This window comes from Hypomesus nipponensis, chromosome 13 (genome assembly GCF_054491055.1).
Source record: "Hypomesus nipponensis isolate SF chromosome 13, ASM5449105v1, whole genome shotgun sequence".
NCBI classification, from domain to species: Eukaryota; Metazoa; Chordata; class Actinopteri; order Osmeriformes; family Osmeridae; genus Hypomesus; species Hypomesus nipponensis.
In genome coordinates, this window is record NC_140373.1 from 13,799,344 (window position 1) to 13,827,137 (window position 27,794).

General features: G+C 44.4%; 2 protein-coding genes across 4 annotated transcripts in view; one reads left to right on the forward strand and one right to left on the reverse strand.

The window, feature by feature from the left end:
• Nucleotides 1–318: 318 nt before the first annotated feature.
• On the reverse strand, nt 319–3,236 carry ndr2 (nodal-related 2). Its single transcript, XM_084670445.1, has 3 exons — nt 2,969–3,236; nt 924–1,681; nt 319–777 (listed from the first exon to the last, which is right to left on the reverse strand). The coding sequence occupies exons 1-3, from the start codon at nt 3,234–3,236 to the stop codon at nt 625–627; spliced, it is 1,179 nt and encodes a 392-aa protein (XP_084526571.1). The 3' UTR covers nt 319–624.
• A 790-nt stretch (nt 3,237–4,026) lies between these two features.
• Nucleotides 4,027–27,794, forward strand: part of pald1a (phosphatase domain containing paladin 1a) — a 51,968-nt gene continuing 28,200 nt past the window's right edge. Inside the window, exons 1-18 of one of the 3 annotated variants that reach the window (XM_084669503.1) lie at nt 4,027–4,246; nt 13,714–13,911; nt 14,181–14,283; nt 14,844–15,023; nt 16,133–16,297; nt 16,541–16,701; nt 17,417–17,492; nt 18,490–18,638; nt 18,800–18,896; nt 19,027–19,131; nt 19,490–19,585; nt 19,720–19,854; nt 20,054–20,170; nt 20,351–20,530; nt 20,750–20,947; nt 21,189–21,329; nt 21,524–21,595; nt 23,633–23,773. In XM_084669503.1, coding sequence (XP_084525629.1) covers nt 13,727–13,911; nt 14,181–14,283; nt 14,844–15,023; nt 16,133–16,297; nt 16,541–16,701; nt 17,417–17,492; nt 18,490–18,638; nt 18,800–18,896; nt 19,027–19,131; nt 19,490–19,585; nt 19,720–19,854; nt 20,054–20,170; nt 20,351–20,530; nt 20,750–20,947; nt 21,189–21,329; nt 21,524–21,595; nt 23,633–23,773 — 2,301 coding nt within the window. In that variant the 5' untranslated portion in view covers nt 4,027–4,246; nt 13,714–13,726. Of the gene's footprint in view, nt 4,247–7,221; nt 7,519–11,854; nt 12,176–13,713; nt 13,912–14,180; nt 14,284–14,843; nt 15,024–16,132; nt 16,298–16,540; nt 16,702–17,416; nt 17,493–18,489; nt 18,639–18,799; nt 18,897–19,026; nt 19,132–19,489; nt 19,586–19,719; nt 19,855–20,053; nt 20,171–20,350; nt 20,531–20,749; nt 20,948–21,188; nt 21,330–21,523; nt 21,596–23,632; nt 23,774–27,794 lie in introns of those variants that run through there. The other 2 variants (XM_084669504.1, XM_084669502.1) reach the window with 2 other exon arrangements.

Sequence of the window (27,794 nt, forward strand, 5' to 3'; positions counted from 1 at the left end):
AGGAAAATTAGCTTTTCCATTTTGTGTAGTAGGCCTATTGTGTTCTGTCATGGTTTCTGGCAACCCCCCCCCATAAAGTTCCAGAAACGTAATCAATATCATGCCTTAGTTTTCTTGTACCAAAATACATTAGATAAGCACCATGCACTGTATTCACATAAATATACAAGGTTTATTTAAGTATTATTTACAATAAATATTTAACAATTTACAAAAGAATGTAAACACAATATATACAGTGCTTGAATAAGAAATAGTGTTACCATTTTATAAAACATGGACAACATTAGTTGGAGGTATTAATGGTACATTGAGGTATAATCTTGTGACAGATAACCGCTGGATATTTTAACAAGATAACAGGCAAGGCAAGTTATTTTATTCAAACATTATTTCAACCCCAAATAGTTTACATAGCATTGTTTACATCATTATAAATCTTCTCTGTGTACATACAACCACCAAAATGCAAAGTCACCATAAGCAAAGAGCTTTGTTCTTGTGGCTAAGTGTTGTTGACAATGTTGATTTCAACAACATCTTGGGGTTTGGATTACAGTTCCAACACTGTATTTAACCAGCGCCACTTAACACATATTTGTCCATTGGAAATGAGTCATGCTCTCACTGACAGCCGCACTCACTGACAATCATATCCTCATGATGCCGAAGAAGCATCTCCCCATTCTCGTAATACAGCATGCTGAGAGGACTCATTTTAGTGGGAGCACAGCAAGCAGATGGAACTCTGTCAGGGTGGTAGTGTTTCAGTAGACTCTAGAAGAAATAAAGATATGAGCATAATGTAAAAACATATCACAATATTTACAGTACGATCACACACAGCGTCGAGCAAATAGAAATCACAAGAACATGTTTTTGAACTACATAATGAGATCATCATATATGTTGAAGAACCTTACCTGCATATAAGCATGATTTGTAGGATTTAAGTCTTCTCCAAGAGGACTGGGGCAAGACCCTTCACAGCGATAAGCGTTATACTTCTTAGGAAAGACAATCCATGAACCCCAGCCTATTTGATTAAAGTCGACATGCAAGTCAACTCTGCCACACAGGGGTTTTTCATTGACTCTTCTGGGCACTTGTGGACTTCTAACTTTATCTTCTTTGTGGTCCCTTTTGCTCCTGTGCCTCTTTGGCTGATCTACTTTCTTGATTTCAGCAGAGGACAAAAACTTGGATTGTTCAGCTGTGAGGAGGAGGCTTGCTTTGGCCTGTGAGCCCTCTTTAGACCCTGTGTGCGAGAAGACCACCAGCAAGGCTCTGTTACTCACACTTGGTTTACTTTTAAAGCTGGCTGACTTCATTGAAGCTGGAAACAACAGGCCCCTCTTTGCCTTTGGTGGTTTCCTCTTTCTTGAAACACGTTTTTCCTCAAGCCAGTTCAATAGTGGACTTGTCACATTGTACACTTTCCAGTGTGCTGATGAAGTGACCACGGAAGATCCCGTCAGTAATCCCACTAGCTGAGGTTCCTTACAGCTGTTGTGTGAGTGGCATGGAAAGCTGTGCTGGTGGTGAATTTCCAATGTAACATTTGAGGCGCTCACCGCTCTGGGAAACCGGATCCTGAGTTCTGCAGTCTGAATTTGTTCATCAGCCAACAAGGTGAAGAGGTCAAAGGTAACAATCCAGTGCCTGTTTTTAAGAACCAAGCCTGTAAGGGAGATAGAGAGAGATTAACACAAGGTATCATAGAACACAGGTTTTATTATAAAAATGCATATCAAAATGACTGTGCACGAAGCAATCAATCTATATAAAGTTCTATTATAAGAGAAAAGTTACAGTAAAATAATTAAACATGGAAGCAATATAATTATCCAAGTTTGTATGATATAACAATAGCAACATTGAAAAATAAGTGTTGTGGGGCTGCATATAACCTTTATAAGAGCTTGTTAAACTAAAATGACAATTTGGATGTTTGAGTATATAATTTGCTTGTGTCAAAAATAAACCTTTTCAAAGAAAACATTTATTATGGACTTAATCTCAGGGGTGTGAATCAGCTGAGTTGTGATGAACAGCAGGCACAATTAATCAATAAGATTAAAGCGTTTTATAGTTTAGTAGCCCTATTGTCCAATGTATTATTCTATTGATGCAGCTGATTGTCGGTTGAAGGTGCAAAGGATCTACATTTGTTTACGTGATATACGATTGGTTTGCACAAACTCTGTCGAAGAAGTAAAAATGATAGAATTGCACGAGGAGGCCCTCTCCTTAATCCACTCAAAGCAAACACCGGATCGAAACCAATCATTTAACACATCATTGGCTTGGCTTCTGCATATCCTCATTCAAACAAATAGGCAAGAAGTCTAACACCTGGAAGCGATGTTAAATTAGATTCAGAGCGGGCAGCGCCGACCAGGTCGGTCAGTTAAACATGCTAAAATCCAGCCTTCCTCAAGACCTGGTCGACGTCTAATCTAATCAAGAGACGTGTGAAAAGAACTCAAGGGAGTTGTTGATTTGCGTTAACAACAGATTTGTCTAGGGATGTCTGGCAAGACATCTAATCAACATCACGTATAAGAAAACAAGGTTTGCTTTGAGAATTAGACTGAAAACAGTCTTTTCACACGCTGATCCCTGTACGGTTATTCCCCCCTTTAAATGGATGTGGATTGAAAGAGGCTGAAGTCGTCTGGTCTGGGTCACAGATTTGACAGACATGCGGTGCGCAACAATCAAAGGAATAATATAGACTTGACTGTCGCCTATGGAAAAGTAACGTCAGTATCATAATATAATCTAAGAACATGTTATAGATTATATATAGGCTACAACAAGTTTGTCAGAATGTGACAATGTGAGGAATCGTTACATGAATAGAGCAACTAGTGGTTACAAATGTTGTGCTACCCAATATCTTTAATGTGACAAGGTATTTTCAATATTATTTGTCATTATGATTAAGGGACAGCCAAAGTCTTACCTTTTGCCAAGACACTCTTAACGGTGTCTGCTTGCCTTGCGGTGGCCTGCTCAATTAGGTCCATAGGCCGAGTAAGGTTAGACTTGAAATTTCTGTAGAGGTGCATCATATAATTCGGCAGGTGGTATCCAGATGAACGGTCGGTGCCAAAACGGTGCAAGGGTCCGATGTAAACTCCATCTTTAGCTTTAGGAATCCCATGAGCAAGCAGTAGGCCTACGAGCACAGATACGTGCAGCACCACACTAAAAGCTGCCAGTGAATGCATGTTGAGCCAACTTGGATGACCAATTCCCCTCTGAGAGATTATGGTGCTTTTATACCCTCACCCACCCCTTGCATATTTAACAAGTAGTCGAGAACATTAAAGGAAATTGACATGCGTCTTCAAGGCTTGCCATGACAGGCCATCATCCATTGAGTTGCTAATTTGCTGCCTGAGTGCATGTTTACGATGAGAAGAACCTCTATTTGCACCCTTCATCCATTACATCAAACATCAGGGCCATTCCGAATTTAGAGCTGTTACACAGCAAATGCACTGTAAGGAATAAAAACACCTTAAATCTCATTTTATGCCAAGAGAAAACGTCGGCTATATAGAAGACAAAGGCTAGTCATTCCTTATAAAAGTTGTGCCCGTAAATTGAAAGTTGTCTAAAATGAACAGCCAAAAGAAGCAGCATCTAATCAGGCCTGGCCAGTAGACATTTTCTACATTTTGTATTTAAAGACTGCTGCCACTTTTAATGCTCGTATAGCCTATGTTTATTATGTGTTTATTGTATGCACCTGCCCACCAAAGCAAATTCCTTGTCTGTGTAGGCTACACTTGGCGAATAAACCAGATTCTGATTGTAGGTGAGGCCAGATCAATGGATAAACAGGTATATGTCATGACAGTGTCCTAGCCAACAACAATCATATTTTAGGAAGATATGACACAAAAACAAGGCAATTTATTCCACTTTAAGGATCTGTCTTAGGATTCATAACCATCTGTACCTGAGGTGCTGATATGTGCTGGTGGACAGATGTAGGGAAAGCAATGCCCCGTTTGTGCGCATGCTCCGCCCAGTCTTTTATCCAGATAGTGGAATCCTTTCCTCCTAATTTTCCCGAGAAAAAAAAAACTTGTGGGGGAAGACAAATCAATGGAAGCAACATTTGTGGGATACATATTTAAGATACAAAGTTTTATGCTTGTATTTGGTGTATTTAAGCTGACAACAAATCAGTAATTTCGAAGAAAACACTTTTCTCCCGATTGGTGAAATGGTAAGTAGCCTAAAGTTTACCGATCTTTACCGCGACCACGCACGCATGTCGGTATAGTCGGCACAATGACTTTGTATGTTACTTTACAGTGTTTGTGAATAGCAAGCTTATCTCACCAACTTTAGTATGTTCATGTAAATAAGGTGTTCCCATGAAACAAATGTGTTGTGTTGGTGGCATGGATGGTTTCTAAAGTTTGTTTCACCGCTGCTGGCAAAACCAAGACGTTTCAAGACGTTTCAGTAGCCTGTGTATTATTCTACCAGTTGGCTGGCCTGGTTCCTTCGTAAATTCTGAAGACATCCATTCTATTCCCCAAATGATGGGTTTACTTGTTGATATCCTAGTAATTAACTGTATTTCAGTGTAGTCAGTATTATGAAATGTGGGTCCGTTTTGTTGTGCACATAATAATAGTCATGATTACACTTCAAGTCACCTGCCCAAATCTTAAAATCTAATCGGTTTAGGCTACAGATGGAGGCTACATCAAGTAGCCTAGCATACTCAAATAAGGTGAATATGTTAACTTAGTTGGCAGAAACCATTTTCCAAACCACGTTCAATCTAGTCAATCCAAGCGAAAGGTGGGAAGATGAAGATTAATCAATACTGGGGACATCGATACTGTTCAATCAATGCACCCCAATGGTATCTCTGGATTACAACACAATAACCAAGCAGGCGAGAAAGACTCGAGAACATTAAGAATTGTTCAAATTCCCCTCCCCCAGTTTTGATCGATTGTGTATTTTCTTAATCTAAACATAATTCTCGAGTCTTTGTTGTTGTTGTTGTACAATCCCACAGTAACAAAGTTTACACGCTTGTTGCTCTATTATGAAACTCAATCAAGCAAGTAACATGTAATCACAGCCAAAACTGTGAATGGGAATATATTTTGTTGACCTTTTACACAAACATTGCACACTTTCTGTTTTTTAATCAAGATTATTAAATTTGTGAACTCATCAGTAACAGCCACAGGCAGAAACATACCTTCCACCTGCAGGATCAACAGCCCAGTCTTGAGTCTTTTTTTTCTTCTTTTTTTTACTCAGGAAGGGAATTGCATAAGACAATAGAAAAGAACAACTTGAATCCAGACCACTCAGTTTTGTTTAGCATACTACACAATATTGTCTGTTTCCTTGATGCATCTATAGGAAGCATGTTTTAATAGTTTTATACATCACACTCATTACGGTATTCAAATGCAATGGATGTATTTGCCACTAGATGTCATTGCATTTACCATAATCATTGAGAGATTAAGCATCTAAACTATAGTTTTTTGTTATGCTGAACAATGTTTCAGAGAATGCATCTGTTGTACATGATACACAAATTTATGAACATATAATCTCTATAGGCAACACACCTCCATTCTATCTCCCTTTCTAATTTAATAGGAAGTCAAGGTTATGTCTAGATAGCAGTGAAAAGAGACTGATTGTTCTCTCATTTCAGATGAATGTCAGACAAAAGCCAGGACAGGATGTAGGAACTCCCAACAGGTGACATTGTCCTGACGCTTGTATCGTCCCCAGTGGATCAGCCAGCTGAAAGCATGCTACCATAGCCTAGAATCCATGACTGTCAGGACATCTGTTGGTTACCCCTGATTGGTTACCATTAAAAAGTTTTTGTCCAGATAAATACTTAGGGCAGCACTCAGCCCAGGCACATAGTTTATGAAGCAGTAGACAAGTAATGAGTAAGCCACTTCCTTTGTGATATATGAGCTACATTTGTAACCCATCTTAATAACATGCCTAAACAAAGTGTGCCTTTGGGAATGCACCAGAAAGCGCCCCTCTTTAAGACACAAGGAAGAATCGCAAATATCAAATGCAGTGCTTGGCTGAGGTGTTTGAATGTTTCATTCATCTGCTGTTGGAGTTGAGAGCCGGCAGGTCTTAATTTCACACAGTTTCACATTCACATTCATCAAAGACTTCTGTAGCGCAGCAGGAAGGAAGGAACAGGTGTGGCAGTGAGCAGTAAATGTACAGCAGATAACGGCAGAAAGTGGCTTCAACTACTTCACTTGGCATAATGCTTCATGAGTGTTACAGAAGGATACATTTGCTAATACGCCTGAACAAAATGTATGACCACTTCCCTTATGGAATGTTTTTGAGATTGCATCTGTAATGTTGCACCACTTATGAACGGATCACATAGACCCAATTTATTGTGTAAATAAGAAATGCACTTAGTTCAGCAAGCTGTGTGTAGCCACTACAGCTCTTTTAGAGATGATTGATTGGAGATAGCCCATGTTTTGTTGTTCCTGAGCTTCCATATTTGTACTTCTGTAGCTAGGGGACTTAGATTCCCAGGGATGTGCCCCCTGCATACTCCAGAAGAACACAACAGACCTCTGAAGCTAAACCTGAGATTAAGCCTGGTCTGTTTACCCAGCTGTATGTCTATTTACTCTCTAAGAAGCCACGCTTTAATTGCTAATGAATGAACTAATTAGTGCCATCATTCTGTGTTACGTTATGTCAACTTACATGCTGTGTACCTCCTTGCTGGGTTCACTGTTAATCACCCAATGGGCACAGTGGTAGTTTTCTCTATATCAGAGCCCTGGTTTGGTGCTAGTTGGTGTAATTGGTGTGCAGGGGGTTAAGCCCATATGTTTGTAAGGTCTGCTTTTGCTTGCATGTGGGAGGTAGGCTGTTGCCAGGAGTCTGAGCTGGTGATTGGATGGTAAACTGGCTGATGAGTAAGGCTCCCAGAGTCCGCCTCCACATCCTCTTTATGCATGCACGCGCACATACACACACACGCCGTCACCCACACACACACACAGCACTGAAAACAACACACCTCTTATGCACCAAGGGACACTCGTGCAAACACTGCCTCTCGCTCATACACACACACTTGCAACACTGTCACTTTCCGTCCCTGAGATGTGGAGCTGTGCTTCACTCATCGCGACTCCCCCTCTCCCATAGTGAGTTCACTGGCTGCCTGTGCTTCGTTCCCACTGAAGGACACTGTCATTGACTCATCCCACTCTTTATAAGGAGACGGTAATGATGCGAGACCGCCTGGCGTAGTGGAATCACCAGGCTGAGTTGCCTCAAAGACCAGAGGAGAGTCCAACCATGTCTGACTGAGAGTGGAGCTGCTGGAGAACTAGCTGTCATTTTCTGTCAAATTCATTTTTGGGGGGTTTACATTCTCAATCCACCATTTGTATTTTTTTTCTCATCTTGAAAACCCCTTGGATGGTGTGCGAAAAGGAGCGTCAGGTACTGTCACTGCATGGTTTCCCTGTCTGTGCTTTGCCCGATGGTGTCAAACGCAGACATACCAATGGTTCTTGGATTGTCTCGTGTATATTCATTTACTTTATATAGTGATTTCCAGTGACTGAATGGGTTTTGAATATTTATAAAAACTGTCATAAGACGAGGAAAAATTGTTGTTTATCACTTGAACAAGGTTGCTTTTCAGGGGCTGTTTGGAACCAGCAAAAAAAATCTGACCAGAAATGGGTACTATACCTATTATATACGTGTAACCCTATATATATATACTGTATATAAAGTCATATATGGTTCAATGACCCTTATTAACAAAAGTCGATGCTGGCCTGGACAGTGTTTAGCTCAATGCCTTGTGGCAGTATTTCTATGTTCCACTTATGGCTCAAAGTTATCATAGTGTGGTTATATTTGGTATCACATTGCATCTGGTTCCTTATTCTTCCTTTCTTGGATTTGTTTGTATTCCCAAAATGGCAGAATATGGCTTTAGTCTACACTCAAACAAAGTTGCAAGATGTACTTAAATTCTGTACTGCCTTCATGACAGTGTTGTTTCTGTGGTTTTATTATCAAAGGGTTTAGTGAAAGTGCAACATGGCTTAAAGAAGTGAATTTGACATCTTGCCTTTGTTTGGTCATTTCTGTGCCAGGATATTGTCAATTGGCCTTGTGGTGATGACAGTACATTGTGGTCAGTACTTGGTTTGTAAGAAATACGAAAGCCACATTACTTCAGCCTTGAAATCATAGGGGATAAAATTGCCATCTTGAAATGAAAAGAATTATAGACACAGTTCCAGAAATAGATTTGCAGTCCTGTTTTAAAAGATCGTTCACAGGTTTTGGTGGAAAAAATGAATTTGAATTTGAATGAGTTATTTTCAGTGTCATATGCAGAATAACTGGGGAGTTTTCGATCAGATTTAAATCCATCGGTGTCCTTCTGCTAGGGGAGTATAGTCACAACATAAGTATTTTGCTTTTTTCCATCTGATTAAAGCCACTAAGTAGATGTTATATTTTGGTTGGTCTGTTATTTTAGAAAACAACTGTCAGTGGGAAAGAAATGTATGCAACAGACTGCATGACTCTTAAGTGTTATTCTGAACCCACTGCATTCTTCCTGCACATGAGAAGACTTTCTATAGCCTAACTCTTGCAGTGCAATCAAATTATTACTGTCAATGGCGTATTATTTGTGGCCTTGATGTAGTCTGGCACCGAGAAGCCTATTTTGAATGGTAGTGCAGGGGAATATAGCTTGTGTTACATGGAGGTATGTTCTATGTGGCTTAGAAACACGGGCCATAATCTTTATTTTCTCCTACATGTAAAGATATCAGTCAGTAGAACAAAACATTTTTGACTTTTTGATTTAGAAGTGGATTGAGTCAGTGCACACTGTATCTGTGTATCAGATCTTGCCACTCTGAAAGCATCTGGGTTCATTATACCTTTTAAAGAATGTCTCAATGGCTGTCTTCATGTGTAACGCTGAGGTTGAAACAATATGATAATTATTTTTTTCCCGGGGAGGAAGCCCTGAGCTCATTTCCGTGCGGTGCTGCGATATTGGCCCAATGTCCTGTGGAGTCACACTTGTCCGTGACCTCTGAACTCCTTGATGAAAGACGTGCACAGCTGCGGGGAGGATGCTCACTCCCTGTCACACACAGCGTTTCCTGCCAAGGTGTGCAAGCGCTTCCTGGGTGTGGGTTGGGTGCTTTACAAGTGGCCTCACCATCTCGAAACGGTTTCTTTCGTTGGATGACTATGTGAGGGACTACACAGGTTGGGGTTTGTCTTTTATATGCTGAATTGAGCTTTTCTTTCAAAAGAAACCTGAGAAGGATCTGTTGATGTCACCTTTGGTACGTGTTCCAAGGACATCAACCATTCGTATCTAACTTCTGACAAAAAGCCTGAGGAGTCAGTCACACCTTGGACACCCTGGTCGAGCAAGTCCCAATGCAGACTAGCATTGTCTTTATTGAGTTGAGATCACCTCCGGACTACCCCCCCCCCCCCCCCCCCCCCGATCATAACAGAGGCAATGTTCCGCCGTGACACGCTTCAAAGTAAGGAGCAGCAAGGATGACTGACAAATGCAAGCAGTGCTGCTCTAGAAAATGTCCACATGAAGGCACAAAAGGACGAGAGTTTTTCTGTTCCTTCAGATGAATGGAAGAGGCTTGTGTGACCGTGAGGATGAATTAGAGATGTGTGCTTGCTTGCTCGGGATATGTTGCCAGCTAGGGTGGCATCATGCTTTAATAAAAAACACAATATCCGAGCTTTTTTTATCCTACCGTGTCTAGTTTTTCCACCTACATGGGGAAAAGATTATCTCCCAGAGGTTTCCCTCGTCGTGGAGTGTGTTCAGGGGGAGGGAGGTGGTGGTAGGGGGGGGTGATGCCCGTCCCCACAAACCCCCTACATCTCCTGTGAATGAGCAGCGCTTTGCATCCTTCCTCTTATTAGGCAGACCAGCGACAGATGCATCCTGCAGCTGCGCACTCCTTCCTGCCTGCTTTTAGACCCTTTTGTCTGGAAGGAGTTTCGACAGCAAAGTTAGGACACCAGCGGAATTTCAATGGGCAGAACCCTGAAAGGAGCAGTGCGGGGAATGGGGGAGACTGTGGGGGTGGGTGGGCTCTTCCTCAGTTTTCCATGGTCTCAAGCTCACTGTGCCTAATTGGAGAGTTTTGGCATGCGGTGCACTGCACCAATTTTGAAATAGCGATGCTTCTGAATGGACTTCTCCACCAACTGGAGTTGATGCACTGCTTTATGTACTCTCTTTTGGGGGGGGATGTGGGGGGGGCAGCTACACTTGACCAGTGTAGCTGGCTTTCATGTTGAATCTCAAAATGTCGGCCAATCGCCCTATTTCGTTTTTGGCTTGTTTTCAAGGTAGCTCACATGCTTTCAGACACAAGTCATTCATATTTAGCTTCATGTTGACACTCCTTTTCTGCTGTCGACATTCAGATGGTTCGCTCAATAAGTTTTGCTGCTGAGGAAATTGCAGATTGTCATTGCCTTTTTATTCGTTTTGTGAGCGGGTAACAGCTTCCTGGATGTGATTTCGAAATAAACAGGCAAAACGTCTTGATTGGCTGTCCAGGAGGATGTTTATGACCGCGGTCTATTTCTGCTGAGGCCTCCGCCCCAACTGCCTGCCTAGTTTGAAATGAAGGCTGGGAGTTCCCGGGGTTCATTCTATTTACACTACGCTATTTACGCTATTTACACCTCTCCAGAAGGCACTTTGCTGCTAAACTAAGAGTCTGAGTAACCGACTTGGAAGTGAAATGAATTCTATTTAGTTTAGCCTATTCCAAAATGGTTTCACTTCTTGGTGAAAGTAGAAAATGATCACACATCATGAATTCTTTGGGGTGGGGGAAACAGCCCTTGAAGGCCCCCGTCAGGAAATGTAAATTAAAACACACTTGCAGGAATTTAGACCATTTTGGTTTGATAAACGTCCATTTCTATGCAGCCTTTCCTGCTTTGTCCTGGGCTGGCAATGGCTGTTGGTGTTCTATGCAATGGATAGGCTAAGCCCTGGTCTATAGGGTCACCCTAAACACTATGGCAGCATGGTTGTGTCCGCAAGGAGAGGAAATATTAGACTTAAATTATTAGACTTAAGTGACAGATGCTTACTTTATTTGTATGAACGTAATCCTTAGCAAAAATAAGGGAAAACCCCTCAAAATGTCTCAGAGAGAGAAAGAAGGGAAGAAACCATATAAGGAGCAATTCAGTTAAGGATCCTCTCATCCATAGACAGTGGGTAGTCCTTCATCCTGTTTAAAGGAGTTTTAGTTTGTATAGAACTTCATTAGAGCTGTAAGTGGTTAGTCTGCGACTCAGTCAGAACAGCATCTCAAATAGTGAAGCTGTGGCCAGTGTTGAAATTCCTCAAATCATTCAAACAAAACATGAACACAGCAATCATCTTTGACAAGTTTTTACATTTACAAGAGCAATATTTTTATATTGACGTGAGTGCACCTGATGATTGGTTGATGTCCTGTAACTAGATGAGAAGCCCATTGTCCATTGTGTTTTTCTGTATCACAATAGTTCTAATAATAACCCTAACACTATACAACCAATTGGGTCAGTTGGGATACACGCAGATAACGTGACACTTGTGGTCTGCCATTTTGCTCCTGGTCTTTATTTGTGCTTTCCTACAGTACAAGAGCCAATTGTGTCTACTCCGTGCACTGTCCGTCCCTGTGAAAGCAAGCTCGGCTGAAGCCATCTGGCCACCAGATGTACCACCGTTTCTCTTGGCACCCTCCGTAGAGACACGAGGTTCCAGTGTCAATCTCACAGCACAACGGCCGTGCGATCGGACTGAACAAAAGAGGAGTGAGATATAGGGGTCGCTCAGTGTTACCTTTACAGCCTGTTAGCAGTGCCAGCTAAAGGGGCATTCTGGTTGCGAGGGGTGTTTTTCTTTGTTCCTGCACGGAGGGGTTGGTCGGGGTGATCTTGAAACAGGAGAGTTTTTTTTTTTTTGGTTCGGTGGGATGTGACGGCAAGTTATTTTTCGGAACATGGCGGAAAGCAAGCGGGAGATGCAAAGGGATGGGACAGCAGAGCACTCACCCATTAGAACGTAAGACTCTTGGTCCGATTTGCAGTTTGTGGTGTCCTAGTCGGTGCATGCACAGAAATCCTTCTGTCATGTCACAGGAAGATAGAAGGCAGTATCAACAACTGAATTCTTAGAGACAGTGATTGTAATGTATTTGGTCATGTAGTGTAGTTCAGTTGAGTTGTATTTCCCCTTTCTAAAGTTATTTTCCTCAAGATTTTATGTAACACAGTACTTTCATTTTGACTTTATAGACACACTGTCATCACAATAAACCGATCATTGAGCTATTTCCACCCGTTATCTGCTATTTGTGATCTGACAAAGTTCGTTCCCATACAGTTCTATCGTTTAGTGGCGTACTGCAGTGTGCTCTGCGGTGGACTTGTTACTCCCTTGAGAAGAGAACCCTGCTACTGAAGCATTTAACTCCCTCTGTTCAAGGCTGAACTTCCCACTCACTCTCAGGCACAACAAAGGGGATGGAGAGGGAGGGAGAGACAGAAAAAGAGAGAGATGGAAGGCAGGAGTGGCACGCCAGTCTGCTGAAATGTTTTTGGGACCAACCCCATTAGAGTGTGTGGGTATGTTCAAAGCAGAAGATTGCACAGGGGTCACTGAACTTTTGGGGCGCACAGATAATACCCCCTCAAACATCCCCCTCAGTCATCGTCTCATGTCTTTGTATCCCCCTGGGGTAAGACTTGGAATTTGGCAGAGTGTGTTGTGTTTCTCTGTACATATGTGTGCATACACGTGTGTGTGTGTGTGTGTTGTGATATGTATGCCTGCATCTCCCCGGCTGTGTCTGTGCGTCTGTGTTTCTCGTTATGTGTTTATGTCTGTATTTGTGTGTGTGTGTGTGTGTGTGTGTGTGTGTGTAAGGGTTGGGGATGGCGGGGGCAGTTGGGACGTTGCCAGCTCTGTGTGAGATGTGGAGGAGCACTGTTGGCTGTGTCCTGCTAGTTTGTCGGATCACTCGTTTGTTTATCTGCAGAGCTCAGTGCAAAACCCCTGTTTACTCAGGGGACTACAGGAGACGCCTGCCTGGCTTGTTTGGGAGGCCAGTGCTCCACATCAAGTGGGCTTCAATTAACATACAAATACATCCACGCTGAAGACGACACCCTCCATAGTCTTGGCAGAGAAATATTACCAATCTGCCAACAGTCAAGTTCAGTGTTGATTTGTGTTTAGGCTGGTTCATTCATGTTTAGACAGGTCTCTATCGGACAAGTGGACTGCGGTGGGTGTCAGTCATATAGAGATAAAAAGAAATACCAATAGGAGGTATGCAAAAGGACACAAGTTGTGCACAATGACATCTTTGGGTTCACACTATGAAGTACCAATTATTTTCAAATCAACACAGAAAATGATAGTTTTGGACACAGATTCAACAGGTTCCTATGCCCTGGATTTCTCTCTCTCTGGATTTCACAGCTCTCTTCCGGTGTGAAACGAGCGTTATGTCTCTCTGCGTATGTGCTTGTGTGTAAATATGCAGCGTGTGTTATTGGCCTCTTTATCCACAAGTTCCGCTACAATGTCATTCACAGCTGCTTGTGGAGCATGGGTACAACTGCCAGCGCAGCGCCACAAGCCGTCGCCTCCGCATCGCCACTTGAAAGTGTTCATGGCAACGGGATGGCAGACAGCAGGCAGTCGCTTAGCGTGAGCTCCTTCCAGACGGTCAACATCCACAACAACAAGGCCAAGTCCATAATCACCAACAAGGTGGCACCCGTCGTCATCACGTAAGCCTCCCGCTGCCGCCGGCCCCCGAATGAGTGTTTGGTCAATTGGATGTTAATCCCCCCCAGCGCTTTGATCACCCCCCCACCCCCTACCTCTCTTTGCTGTTTGTTTGTGGTCCTGTTTAATCTCACTTTGTCTACCACTGGAATTAAATAAGGAGATGGAGGTGATATTGTAGGTTGGGATTACCGACACGCAAATCAAAATGCAGTTGCTTCTTGGTGAAGCCGACGTGTTTGTTCTGATCGGTGGTTTTTGTTTGCTGCAGGTACAACTGCAGACAGGAGTTTCAGATCCACGATGACGTCCTCAGAACGAATTATAAAGTGGGTCGGATATCAGATACGATGCCTGAACATTATTTGGTTCTGGTAAGGAAAGAACACCAACATCCCAGGCATTCACCCTCCTCAATATCTCCATGCCCCCTCCCCCCCACACACACCCACCACACACACATATACACACACACACACACACACACACACACAGACACACACACAGACAAACACACATTTATAAATACCCTTTAAAAAAAATCCAATACTTGGAGTTGACTCCAGCCAGCCTTGTGCTTACTCATTTCACGTAAATGTGCTCAATTTGCAGAGCAAGCCCAAAGGACATTGTCATGCGCCGTGTTTTCTGATGATGTGTAGCCGCTGAGTGGGGAGCGTTGTCACCTCCCTCTTAGGACTTTGATCTGCTGTCACCTGCAACCGGGCTAATTAGGCATGCGATCATCCCCATTGTTAGACGAGAGCTTCTGTTTACTCACTTAGACGACCGGTTGGGCCTAATAGCACCACAGTATTCACAATTGCTAATGAATGACGAGGGCCTGAAGACCATGTTCTAACATGACCCCTACTCCCCCCCCCCCCCCCCCCCCCCGGCTGTCCTGATGTTAATTGATTTGGATGTCCTATAGGGGGAGTACTTCATGGTGCAGGACGTGTACAGCAAGGCGGACGTCCTCAACACCACAGGCATCTACGGGGCGCCCAACTTCCGCCAAGTTAAAGGGGCCAGCCCTCTGTTTGGAATGGGCCAACCCAGTCTGAATGGTTTCAAACAGGTCCTCCAACGGCTCCAGGGCCAAGGATTCGAGGTCAGTAGCCCTTTTTTACGGTTATTTTCTCAGTCTACCAAACGCTTGTCATATTGTTTTGTGTCACAACAACACTGGGCTAAGGTGTGCAGGTGCCGTTGTCTTGTTGTCTCACTGGGCCTTTTTCTTCACGTGTTTTCTGTAAATATTTGAAGAGTCAAGTGTCTCTGCCTCTGTGGGTAAGAGATAGAACTAGGCAAACAGAGACTCCCATTCATGTGGAAGGAGCATGGAAAAAAATGAATATCTGTCTGGTTACAGCAGATGGAAATGGACTGTCACTGAAATAAAATGACCAAATCACAAAGGGGCACGCTATAAATTCCTTTCCCATGTGGTTTATGTTGGAATGAAAATTCAGGCTTAGTTTTGGAGGCCCATGCAAGCAAAGACACTCAGGCCATCCAACTGAAAATATATATATTATATTATTGGGTGTACTCAAATCTTTTGCGAGCACAACCATTGTTCTGTCTCATATATATTTATAATTATTTTCCCACCCCTAAAAAAAAACTTGAATATTTGCACTACATAGACAACGTAGGTGTCAAAATGTTCGCCTTGGTCCCATTTTTTTTGCAGTTTTTGTGGTAAAAAGTGCGTTGTGTGGCACAAGGGAATTCAATGCTAGCCTAACGTCACAACGTCATCACACGTTAGTAACAACGCATAGATACGTTGTTCTAGTAAGACAGGCGGCGATATCGGCGAGCCCTCAGCATTAATACCATAACTAAAAGTCTAGGAAAGTTGAGGCTACTTTTCGCTAGGTACCTACGAACATGTCTTAAACTGCTAGACAAGTAGGTTCCCCTTTGTTCTTTTGGTGAGCAGTCTCACAAGCCCTACTTACCTGGCGTTATGGAGCCAACTAGCTAAATACTTATTTAGCACTAGCGTTGCTACCGGCATATACCTACAGCTGGCAGCTGTGCTCCATTTTGCTCCTAGATTCAGACCTAGCCCTGGTAAATATTGTTGATATTCACAGCCTGGAAACATACCCATCTGCAACAGACAGAAGCACACCCCACAATTTCCCCACAATTTCCCCAGAAATTGTACCTTTCCTAGTTTCTAAATTATATTTCTTATTCTGTGTGCAGGAGGTGATTTTCTTCTGTGTGCGAGAAGAGCCGGTGGTCTTCCTTCACTTGGAGGACAACTTTGTACCGTACACCCCCAGGAGGAAAGAGAACCTCCATGAGAACCTTCATGGCCTGGACAAGGAGGAGCAGGTGGAGAACCTGGAGCTAAATATCCGAAAAGAGGTCCGTCATGTCACAACGATGCAGTTATCTCTTGACCCTTTACAGAGTCCACAATGATGATCCAGCTTCAATGGGCCTGGAAATTCATGTACTTCCTCAAATACTAAATGGACTGGACTAAATGGACTGCATTTAAGAAGCGCTTTTTTGTAACTTTACGGCAGGCAATGCAGATACTAAGTCACAAATTAGATATTTTAAAATCGCTGTGATGTTAAACTGTATTTAATTTCCCTCCCCTAGCTCAACGACTTTGCCAAACTCAACGAGAACGTGTTCTATGTCTACAACGACATCGAGCACTTCAAGGACGAGCCCCAGAAGATGGCCATTGCGTGCGAGGAGGACATTCACGTCACTGAGGAGGTCTACAAGAGACCCATGTTCACCTCGCCGCTCTACAGGTGCTGTTTACCTAGCCTTTATTAGCATCCGTTGCTAGCAAGCCACCTCAGGGCCCCACAACGTCATAGTGGCATGGTTTAGATAAACCCCCGCTGCAAGCGAGCAGAGCAGTGCAAGCAAGAGAGCCAGGTTGTAAATAGAGGAGCTTGTTTGTGCAATGGCTGAGTGGCCTGCTTTGTGAAGGAGGAAGATTGCGGCATCCTGTTTGTAATCAGATCAGCGTTGCCGGAGGTTTTATTGATATGTAATGACTAGCTCACAACATTTCCAGGCCAAGTGAATATGTCATCCCCTCTGCCCCCAACCCTCCCAGTACACTCAAACCATCTGGGCAACAGCAAATCCTTTGAGAATTCCCTGTCCTAAACATCAAGCATAGGAAAGGGATGTTTTGATGCAGCGCTTTTTAACATGAGGGGTAAAAAGAGTATTTAAGAGGCCAGTCCTTTATGCGAATGGGTATCTGCCCACAAGTCCCCCTGTACAATTGAGCCGGGTGTTTCCAATATGTGAGATCGACGCCATGCCGCTCAGACCTGCTGCAGATCGGTCCTGTCTTGTTGTTCTTTCACGTTTACTGTGTTTCACCCGCTTTGAGGCCATGTTGACAAAACAGACACCATATTTTTTTCCTCCAACAATTTCATAACAGTTGTCTTCTCTTTGTCTCCCATGTGTCTTTGGGTCTGCCTACCTGTGTTTATCCAATCTCAGATACCACAGACTGCCACTGCCGATGGAGGGCGCTCCTCTGGAAGAGGACTTCGATGTCTTTGTCAGCATTCTCAGGGTAAGAGACCGTTGTCGTCATGGTCTAACTGATAAGTCTCAACCCCCTCATTACGACTCCTGTATTGCTATATTAGGGATTAGGTTCCTCCTTTTTTCACTCTCTCTTCAACAATTTGTTTTGATGTGCCATTAAGAATATTCACGAGTGGAACATTCTAGAACATCTGGAGTATCTCAGGGAGGTGGACGGAAGGCCAAATGAGCTTTGTGTTAACACTGCCTGGGCCTGTCACCGTGTACGCGCCATCAATCCCCCAATAATCATAATAGTTATGAATATGACACAAGGCTTTGAGTCTAAACTGCGGAGCCTCGGTCGACCCCTTGGCAGTAGAGGGAGACAGGGACGTCCGCTCACAGTGTTGTATGGTTTCCGTCTTGGGACAGGATGTGCCAAGTCCTTTGGTTGCGTTTGGCCTTTTTTGGAATGACTTGTGTATAGAGGACTGTCCTGTTCCCTGCGGTTGGAAAATGGTTCCATTTTTGGCAAGTATGGGTCCAGTGGTCTACTGAATTCTCTCTCTCATTTTCTCTCTTTTTCACTGCAACACACACACACACAGAGATGGCAGTGTTGTTCTGCTGTGTCTCATCTCTGTTTGCTAAGTGACTATAGCTCATGTTTGCAAGACTGGTGACTGCTTCCTGCATGGTCTCTTACTTCCTGGTATAGAAGTTGAAAGAGGGCTAAAGTTCAAACTGCAGGTTTTCTCATTTTAAGTGTTATAGTCTGCTAAAGGAAGTTTGCCAAGATGCAAAATTGGGATTTCACGATTTCAGTCACTTGATCCACAGTGTCATATTCTGAGTAGCAGCAGTTAAACGGCGGATTTTGACTTTTCAGCTCTAAAGGCGAGTTGTCTTGTCTCATTTGTTCCGAGAGAGACACCTGTATGCGCTGTATACTTTTTATGGTCATTGTAGAGAAAACTTTATAGACCTTACCCGTTGCTTTCATTGTTGCCGTGAAGTAACATACAGGTGCTGGTTTTTAGGAGACCCCTCAACTGCTGCTGCGTACCGACCCGCCCAGGCCCCCGCCGGCCCTGCTGTTCAGCTGCCAGGTGGGAGTGGGCCGCACCAACCTGGCCATGATCCTGGGCACCTTGGTCATGAACCGCCTAAAGGGCACGGCAGAGCTTGAGTAAGACCTTAACACAGTCCCACTGGGAAAAGCTAAAAAAAATTATGTTGTGGGAAATGGCATCATCTGACACATCACACATTTGTCGTAACACTTCGTAGCAATACTGCGTAAAACGATGTAGGATTTCAGGATGTTGATAAGGCTGTGCGTGTTTTCAGGAACGAGGAGGTTCCGCCGTCCAAACCGAAGCCACTTTTCCAGGTCATCCAGAACTTGGTCAACAAGCTCCCTAACGGGCAACAGGTGATGGAAGAGGTGAGTGATACAAGCACATTTGCATTATCATGCTGAAAAAATGTTCATATGCGTTTCATATTGTAAATGAATGGAAGATTCATGCTTTCAGAAATTCATGCTGACAACTTCAAACTTTTTTGTGCGTCAGGTGGACCACGCTATTGGCCTTTGTTCAGAAATGCACAACATCAAAGACGCCATATATGAATATAAGAAGAAGCTGGAGGGGATAGGAGAAGATTATCAGATTCAGGTGAGACGTGCAGTACATTACAGCTGCCGTGTTGTTTTTTAAATCTAGTAAGTCGGCATGAAAGCCCTTTATCCACTAAGGTGCTCAGCCCATCAGAGCTGTGAATGTGTAATGACCTGAGAGCATGTTAGTGCTGTACCTGCACACCTTTTGGAAATGAGACAGGCGGGGATCAAAGCAGTTCGGACAACAGCTTTCCTTTTCTGACTGCACTCCTTGATCTTTACCGTGGCCAGCCAATTAGGCGTAACACGTGTACAAGCTGACAAGAAGTCCAACAGGGGCTGGGATTAATGTGAACAATTTCAAACTAGCTAGCACTATGTTGAAGGGTCTAATGTCTTGTCATCTCTACCAGGGAAGCAGTACCAAAGACTACTTTCTTCAGCGAACAATGCAGAGCTTGGAGCGTTACTTTTATTTGATAGTGTTCAACGCGTACCTCCACGAACAGGTTAGACTCATTATTTCACCTCGCCCTGAACGGTTTGATCATTTTGCTCATGTAGTCGTATGAAAATTAAATATTTGTTTTTAGTTTTTGTTTGTTTCATTAACGGTATGTTGTCTCTGTGTGGCGTCTGGCAGTATCCTCTGGCGTTTGCGTGTAACTTCAGCCAGTGGATGTGTGCACACGCGTGGGTGTACAGGCTCCTGGCCTGTATGGACCTGTCTGGGATGTCTGCCCCCGCCGACCTCGTCACCAGAGGGGCACGCGTCTTGGTAACCTCCCATACTTTCTCTTTACTGTCCAAAATGGACCCATGTTTTGTAATACATTTGTAATAACTATTATATGAAGAAAAAAATGTATAAAGGTGTTCTAAACATTTCAATTAATGTTTTACAGTGTATAAACAAATGGGTTTGTAAGTTGACTGTGTGTGTGTGTGTGTGTGTGTGCGCGCGCACGTGCGTTTAGGTTGCTGATGAGTACTTGGCCCCAGACGTGCTCAGCACCATGAAAGAGATGAAGGTTGCCAATTTCAGACGCGTGCCCAAGATGCCAATCTACGGGATGGCACAGCCCACAGCAGAGGTAAAATCTCCAAGCAACATAGAATATTACATTAGATGATGCAATGTACAATAAAAAGGTTAATATTGTAGGGGATACCTTTGCATTCTAGAGATTGACTGAAACCAACTGGACACATTACGTTTAATGGGCCATAACTGCTGTCCAAACTTTTGTGTGTTTGTCTGTGTCTATGCGCAGGCAACGGCCGCAGTGTTGGCCCACCTGACGGACGAGAAACGTAAACACAGCCACGTTCTCTGGGTGAACCTGCAGGAGGAGCTGGTGCTGGAGGGGAACGGCCAGGTGTTCATCCCCAGAGAGCCCTCCTGTCTGGACCAGGACATCTCTGTCCCAGCCTCTGACACCCAGCAACTGGAGGTGACTCTTTCTTACCTGTTCACTTTTGCATGACACCCAAGTCAAATCCACTGGGTCTGACTGTAGGTATCTGTTAAATTGATTGATCTCTCAACAATTGGTAGATTCTAACCTACAGCTACATCTTGGTAAGCAAGGAGCTGCTATGTGTGTGTGCCATGTTTTCCCCATAATAATGCACCCCCCACTCACCCACCCATCCACCTCCCTTGTCCTCAGAAACTAGAGACAGCCCTGAAGGAGGAGATCCTGAGGGCCCAGAAGTGGTTGGAGGTGATCCTGGAGCAGGAGAAGCAGATGAAGATGTTCAAAAACTGCCTGACTGTGCAGGAAGTGTTCAGCCAGCAGGAGAGCGTTCACCACGGCCTCATTTACAGACGCATCCCCCTGGACGACTGCAGCGCGCCCAGAGAGGAGGTAACGTCTGGCAGACATGTGCGCACCCACACACACTTTCTTGTCTGACTTCATGATCAATAAAAACCAGAGTCAAGCCCAAATCAAAGATAACTTATTACAGCCACCTAAAAGAGCATCCCTACTGCAGACAGTTAGAGATACAACATGAAGCTCCCCCTAGTGGTACAAGGTGTTATATGTAACCACTGATTGTGAGCTCAGTAGTGTTTGTGTGTGCGTGTGGTGTGACTCTCCTCAGGACTTTGACAAGCTAATGGAGGCCATGAAGTCTACCTTGGCAGAGGACTCCCACTCGGCCTTTGTCTTCAACTGCTCTAATGGCAAGGGCAGGACCACCACAGCCATGGTCATGGCTTCTCTCACTCTCTGGCACTTCAACGTAAGGGGCTGCTTGAAACACAACATTGAGGGGCATTCAGGGGCGAGAGGAGGATTCTGAGGAAATGGCATCATTTTCTTTTTTTAAGGAATTCATTCTGAAGTTGTTCTTTATTTGTTAAGTATTGTAAAAGTTAGTTCATATAAAATGGTCATTTAGACAGGGCATTGTTGATGCCCTCTTTCTCTATGTAGGGCTTCCCTGAGTTTGGCGATGATGAGATAGTGAGTGTTCCTGATGCCAAGTACACCAAGGGGGAATTTGAGGTAGGTAATGCTCTTGCTTCTGTTGTATTCTGCCACTCTTGTTTTTGGGATGGAGGAATGTCTGGTGATATCCAAGTTGGATATCAACCGTCTGGTGTGTGGTTTAGCTGTTTCCCTGTCAGCCCCCCCCCCCCTTTCACAACACCACAGTTCAGTCTCATTTTGACAAATAACCAATCATTTATGACTAATAAATATCCACCTTGCTCCAAAAACCTTACTTCAAAAGCCACCACAAAACGGAGCATGGAATATCCCTGCGCTTTCTACACCTTCCCCTCGCACCCAAAGACTGAAAAGAGCCCACAGTGTCCAAACAAATACAGAGGCCATATTCATTCTACTGAAATAGTCCCCTCTGAAAGCGAGCGGGGGGGGAGGTGGGGGTGGGGCTTCACCAGGGTTTGACCGTGAATCAGCGCTGTCTTAATGGAACCTGCTGGGTCAGTGTTTAGAGCTGTAAACATGGCCACTGTGAAAGAGGCCAGACTTGGCGGGCTTGGCTCACAAAGGCCGCATACCGTTCACTGCGGCCCAACAGGGGCCAGCGTCTGGGACATACAGGGTGGTTGCCATGGGAAACTTCTGGTTCAGTTCTAGCCGCGCTCCGTGAGGTGAGATGTGACTCTCTATTGTGGTGTTCTGATGCCTCAGTGAATCGTGCACAGCCTGGTAAATGCCGCCCACAGTGAAATGCTGAGCTGTCTGTGGAAACCTTAGGGCTCAGTCAACCTTGATATGGTGACGGTAATGTTGGTGTTTCCCAGTGTATATCTGTATAGTTTTTGTATGTACTGTACACGTGTGCAGCCTGATGTTTTCATCATGAACTGTATGTCCCAAATAGCTTTTCATCTGTTCAATCTGGGACATTACCATTAAATGTGATCTCTTTCAGTTTTTTTCTTTCTCTCTCTCCCCCCTCCTCTATGTGCACGCACGCGCACACACACAGAATATATTATATATATATATACACAAAATAAAAGCAGTATCCCTATCAACGCTTGTAAAATCAAAGCAGTTAAACCGAAAACACAAACCGATGCATGCAGAATTCCATGTCAGCGCTCTCTTCTGAGCTTGCCAAATAGCCACTGCAGCACACAGACAGGTGTTGGACTCGGCACCAAAGTCAGAATTGAGGTAGTCTAAGAAAACATTACATAACGAAAGAAAGTTTCTAACCGAAAACTGTATTTGTACTCAAATGAATGCAAAAAAAATGTCCGCACTCACATTAACTATTGATGTAGCTGCCAAAGCTGATATCAAACTTGCATCCCCTGAACTGTTGTATAGTGCCGAGGGCTGTGGATAGTGGGTGCTGATGTCACTATTTGGCTGACACGCATTGTTGTGGGGTTACAGGGTTTGGCCTGCAAGTCTGGTCTGGTCATGCGTACGTACTGTAAGACAGGGTCTACTGGGCCAGCTTCAGTAGGTTGACAACACGTTGCATAAACAGCACAACGGTGGGACGAGGCTCTACACTCCTCCCCACCAAAAGCAGGTCATGACTAATAGCTCTGTTGGCAGCCACTTGGGTCATGCTGGTTGTGAATGCTTCGCACCAGCTGGTGCACAGTTTCCACTACTAACTAATGTTTCTCTTAAACTTTCCAAAAGACCAAGGTTGTTTTTTAGCAACTTTTAGCACATTTTCCAAAAGCCACTAGCGACTTTTGTGTGATTTTTTTCCCACACAGTGCTTGTCAGCATCCGACTGCATGTAACTTCAGAATTCTGGTATCATACTGTTTTTTTTGGCTTGAGTACCAACACTGTACCCGAGTGCCGTTTTTTGTGACAACGCTGAGTGTGTGTGTATGTACGGGTGTCAGATGGCTGAGCGGTTAGGGAGTCGGGCTATTAATCAGAAGGTTGTTGGTTCGATTCCCGGCTGTGCCAAATGACGTTGTGTCCTTGGGCAAGGCACTTCACCCTACTTGCCTCGGAGGGAATGTCCCTGTACTTACTCTAAGTCGCTCTGGATAAGAGTGTCTGCTAAATGACTAAATGTAAATGTGTGTCCAGGTGGTGATGCAGCTAGTGCGCCTGTTGCCGGATGGCCACAGGATGAAGAGAGAGGTGGACATGGCCCTGGACTCGGTCAGTGAGACCATGACCCCCATGCACTACCACCTGAGGGAGATCATCATCTGCACCTACAGACAGGTATGGGGCGACACACATACTCGCAGAGCTCCTCTGAATTTGTGACAGTTACATGGCCTCACCAGACCTATATGGGTGTAGCATTAATCATGCAAATACATTGGAATGACTCATTCCACAAAGTATGGGTTCTTTTCAATTGAGGTAAAGATGAAGTAGCAAAGGTCTCGAATGACCCTGTTGCTGCACGTGGAGTTTAAGCTGCAGTTCCTTCTGATGTCCCATAGATGGTGGTAAAATCTTATTCTGGTAGTTGAAGCTCCGGTTGAAGACTTTTGAATAGAATTGACCCAGTATTAACTGTATGTGATTAACCATGAGCATTAGTCAGTTGCTAAGTACCAGTAATGCATTTAAATGTCCCCTAGCAGCAAGTGAATAACGTCACATCCTCACACTTCCCTTTCTGTTTGGCTCAAGGTTTTGTTGATACCCCAGAATGAAAATGTACAAGCTGTTTTTCTAGAGCTATCGATTACCTGAGGAACTTTGAGAAATGAGGTCCCTATTTTGTTAAACGGCTTGTAAACCCATTGATTTTAAAGTCTGTCGGGGGCTGAGAAATCAAGTTTTCGATTCTATGAAACAAATGCTAACAATGAAAGCGTTGCCTCTGTCTTGTCTGTGTAGATTTGGTTTGTGACAGTGTAGGCGGCTACACTGGAGGCAGCAGTTTGGACAGGACCCCTGCTCTGTTTTAGCCATTTGTAATGCAGACTATAATCAATGTGCTTCTGTGCAGTCAGTCAGCTCTGCACATGAGCTAGAGGTACCCAGCCCTGTCTCCACAATATCAATGGGCCTCATTGTCCTACCAGCTCTCTGTCTCTCCCTCCGCCCCCCCCCCCCCCCCCCAGCCCCCCCAACCCCGTTCTTCTCTGCCCCTGCTTGGCTCCCTCTTCGCTCTCGCTCGTTCACTCGCTTGCGTTCTTTTTCCCTCTTCTTTTTCTCACTCTTTCTCTATTTGTCAATCGCTTGGTTTCGAGACCTTCTCTTTCTTCTTGCCTCGGTCTCGCTTGACTCCAACCTCTCATTCCAGCTCTTTCTGGATGTTTGTTTTAAATGTATTTGCATCGTCCTTCTGTTCACGGAAGACATGCCTCTAACTGCTCCACACGCACCGGTACATCACTAATACACCTTTTCTTTTCATGTATTTTCTCCTTTTTAGGATTAGGTGGTTTATCTTTTTTTTTTTTACTTGACGTCATTACATGTGTTGTATGAAGAGTCTTTGTGCTTCCTGTGGAGTACCTGTCATGGGTGATTATCTCCCAGCCTGCAGCAGGAAGAACCCCCCAGCTTCCTCCCTTCCTTCCCCACTCGGAGCCCCCTTTGCAGGGCGTGCTGAGGTTGGCACCCCTGTTCCCTCCTGGTCTTTGGCCTTAGCGCTGCGCCATCGGGCCCAGGTGATAAACAGTGCCAGATGTGGCTGGATGGGGTAAAGAAAAGCAGAGATCGGGAATGGGGAGCAAGACCCCCCCCCCCTCACATTTACCACCATCTAGCCCCCCCCACCTCCGCATACCACTGACAGTGGTTGGAAAATGTGTCTTTTATAGACAGAAATGGACCTAAAACCATGAGCGTGTGCTCTTGGAGCAGACTCAGGGGGTCGGGTCTGTTCTCAAGGCTTAAGTGGGGGTTGGGGAGATGGGGGGGGGGGGGGGATTGGTATTCACTGTAAATCCCTTTTGCCGACCACGCATGACGCACAGTTCCAGACGGGCCCTTGGTGGTCAGCGGGGAGTCCCGGCCAAGGCACACTCCCTCGGTCTGGGGGGACGCCTTCATACATCCTCCCCTCCTCCTTCACCCTCTCTGACGCAGAATCAGCTGGAGGACCATTTCTCTGTAATGAGGAGCTGGTGGAGTATGCTTTGTCCACAATTTGTCTTGTAACTAGTGAACATCTGTATTTTTCTAAAACTTTAACCCTCCAAGTTCATAGGAGACAACATAACATGGGAAACCCAGCAGTCACTCCATGCCTGTCAACATTTTGTGAATGGACGGAAAGATCCAATTGTTGGGGTCTATCAATTGATCTATCCTTAGCAAGCAACAGCTAAGTTGCCCTGCATCCCATGCTGGGAACACAAACACCAATTATTCTCATCCCTGCTGAGAAAGTCCTCTCGGAGTGAATGAAAAGCTGACCACGCTCTGCGTGCGTTACTTAAAGAAAGGCCCTCATGGTTTGGACGGCGCAGCGGAAAAATATTTTCAGAAAGGGGAGAATGTTGTGAGCAGGTTTTTTGAGGCTAGGTAACGGACGTCACCGGGAAAGCAAGGATTGGAGCTCTAGATTTTGAAAGGGGGGGGGGGGGTGGTCTGCTGACTGAAGCTGAAAGGTTCAACAAAGTGGGCAAGGGAGGGAGAGAGACTTGGAGAGAGAGGGAACAAAATTATATGGTGCACAAGGAGTGGGCGATATGGCCAAAATCTTCTATCACGGTAATTTTATATCATGGTTACGGTATATATTACGGTATAGTAATTGTTCTGTAAATATGTAAAACAAGATGTTACTGGCTATTATTTAAAGGCAACGACAGTACGAGCTTTGCGATTGGCTGATGCGCAGTCCTGCAATTCGCGTGGTGACCTACTCACAGCTCTATACAGATCCGTAATGCCCTCCAACAAAAATTTCAAAATGAGTTTTACTATCTATATCTAACTTCGGTTTCGGTTTATCAACCTCGTTAAAGCTCGGTCGATACGTTAAAGCCTCAGTTTGATATTTCCCGGTCTTGTATCACCCGATGCATGACTCTCTGGATTGGCACCCCATAGCATCTGATATTTACACAGATAACAGACATCCTTCTCTTGAATTCAACAACAAAGACGGTATAATGTGAGACTTCTGTCTCCCCTTCTTTTGGATGCGATATCAAGACGAAATCCTTCACTCTTTGAATCGCGCGCGCTCCCGCGAGGGGGTGCCAATCCAGAGAGTCATGCATCGGGTGATGCAACAACTGTATAGCCAAATCTCTCCCGGAAGACACATTTCTACCGTCGCACATACCGTCATATCGCCCAGCCCTATGGTGCACAGATTGCTAAACTATAGAATTAATAAACCAAATTTAGCAGTCAATTGGAGCGGTTTGATCAAAAATCTATACTATGTGTGTATATATATATATATATATATACACACACACACACACACACACACACACACACACACACACACACACACACACACACACACACACACATACATACATACATACATACATATACATATACATATACATATATATACATACATATACATACATACATACATACATACATACATACATACATACATACATACATACATACATACACACACACAACTTTTTTTTTTTTTTTTTATCCCTCATGGACCAGCAGCCTTTCACCCTTGTGTAGGGTTCTGGGTGGAAGCTAATGTCCGAGGGCAACATTGGGGTAAAGGACCTCTCACTCTCCTGAAACAGGTTCTTATGCCCGAAGTGCATAAGAGCCCGAGAAAGAAAGGGCCTCTCAGTTGAGTGTAGAGGGGCTTGAGAAGGGGGTGGGGGGGTAGGACTTGGGGTGGCGGGCAGGCTTGTTTTTATTTCTAATTCCCAGTCTTTTACATGCTACTGCCAATGGCAATATTTGTGGTAGCAGTCTACGAAAAGGACTTATTTGGGCCAGGATCGGGTTGCCTGGTTCTTCAAATCAAGTTTGAGCAGGTGCAACCAGGTGAACATTTCGGAGGTTTGAGCAGAGTCTTATTTAGTTCCAGATTGTAGGGACTTCTGCCAATGGTGACCCTTGGCTACTATTCTGTGGCACTGCAAAGGCCTGAAATGTGGGGGAGAAATTCTGTGGGGATAAACAAATCTATTCGCCTGGGATAAACGGTGTGTGCGTGCCCGGAGAAGGAGGGGTGAGGTTTGAAGGGGGCTGGGAGTTCAGCAGTTGGCAGTGGGGCGCACAGCTGCTAACAGCCTGTTGCTTTTTAAGAGCATATTTATTTGAATTATTTTAGTTA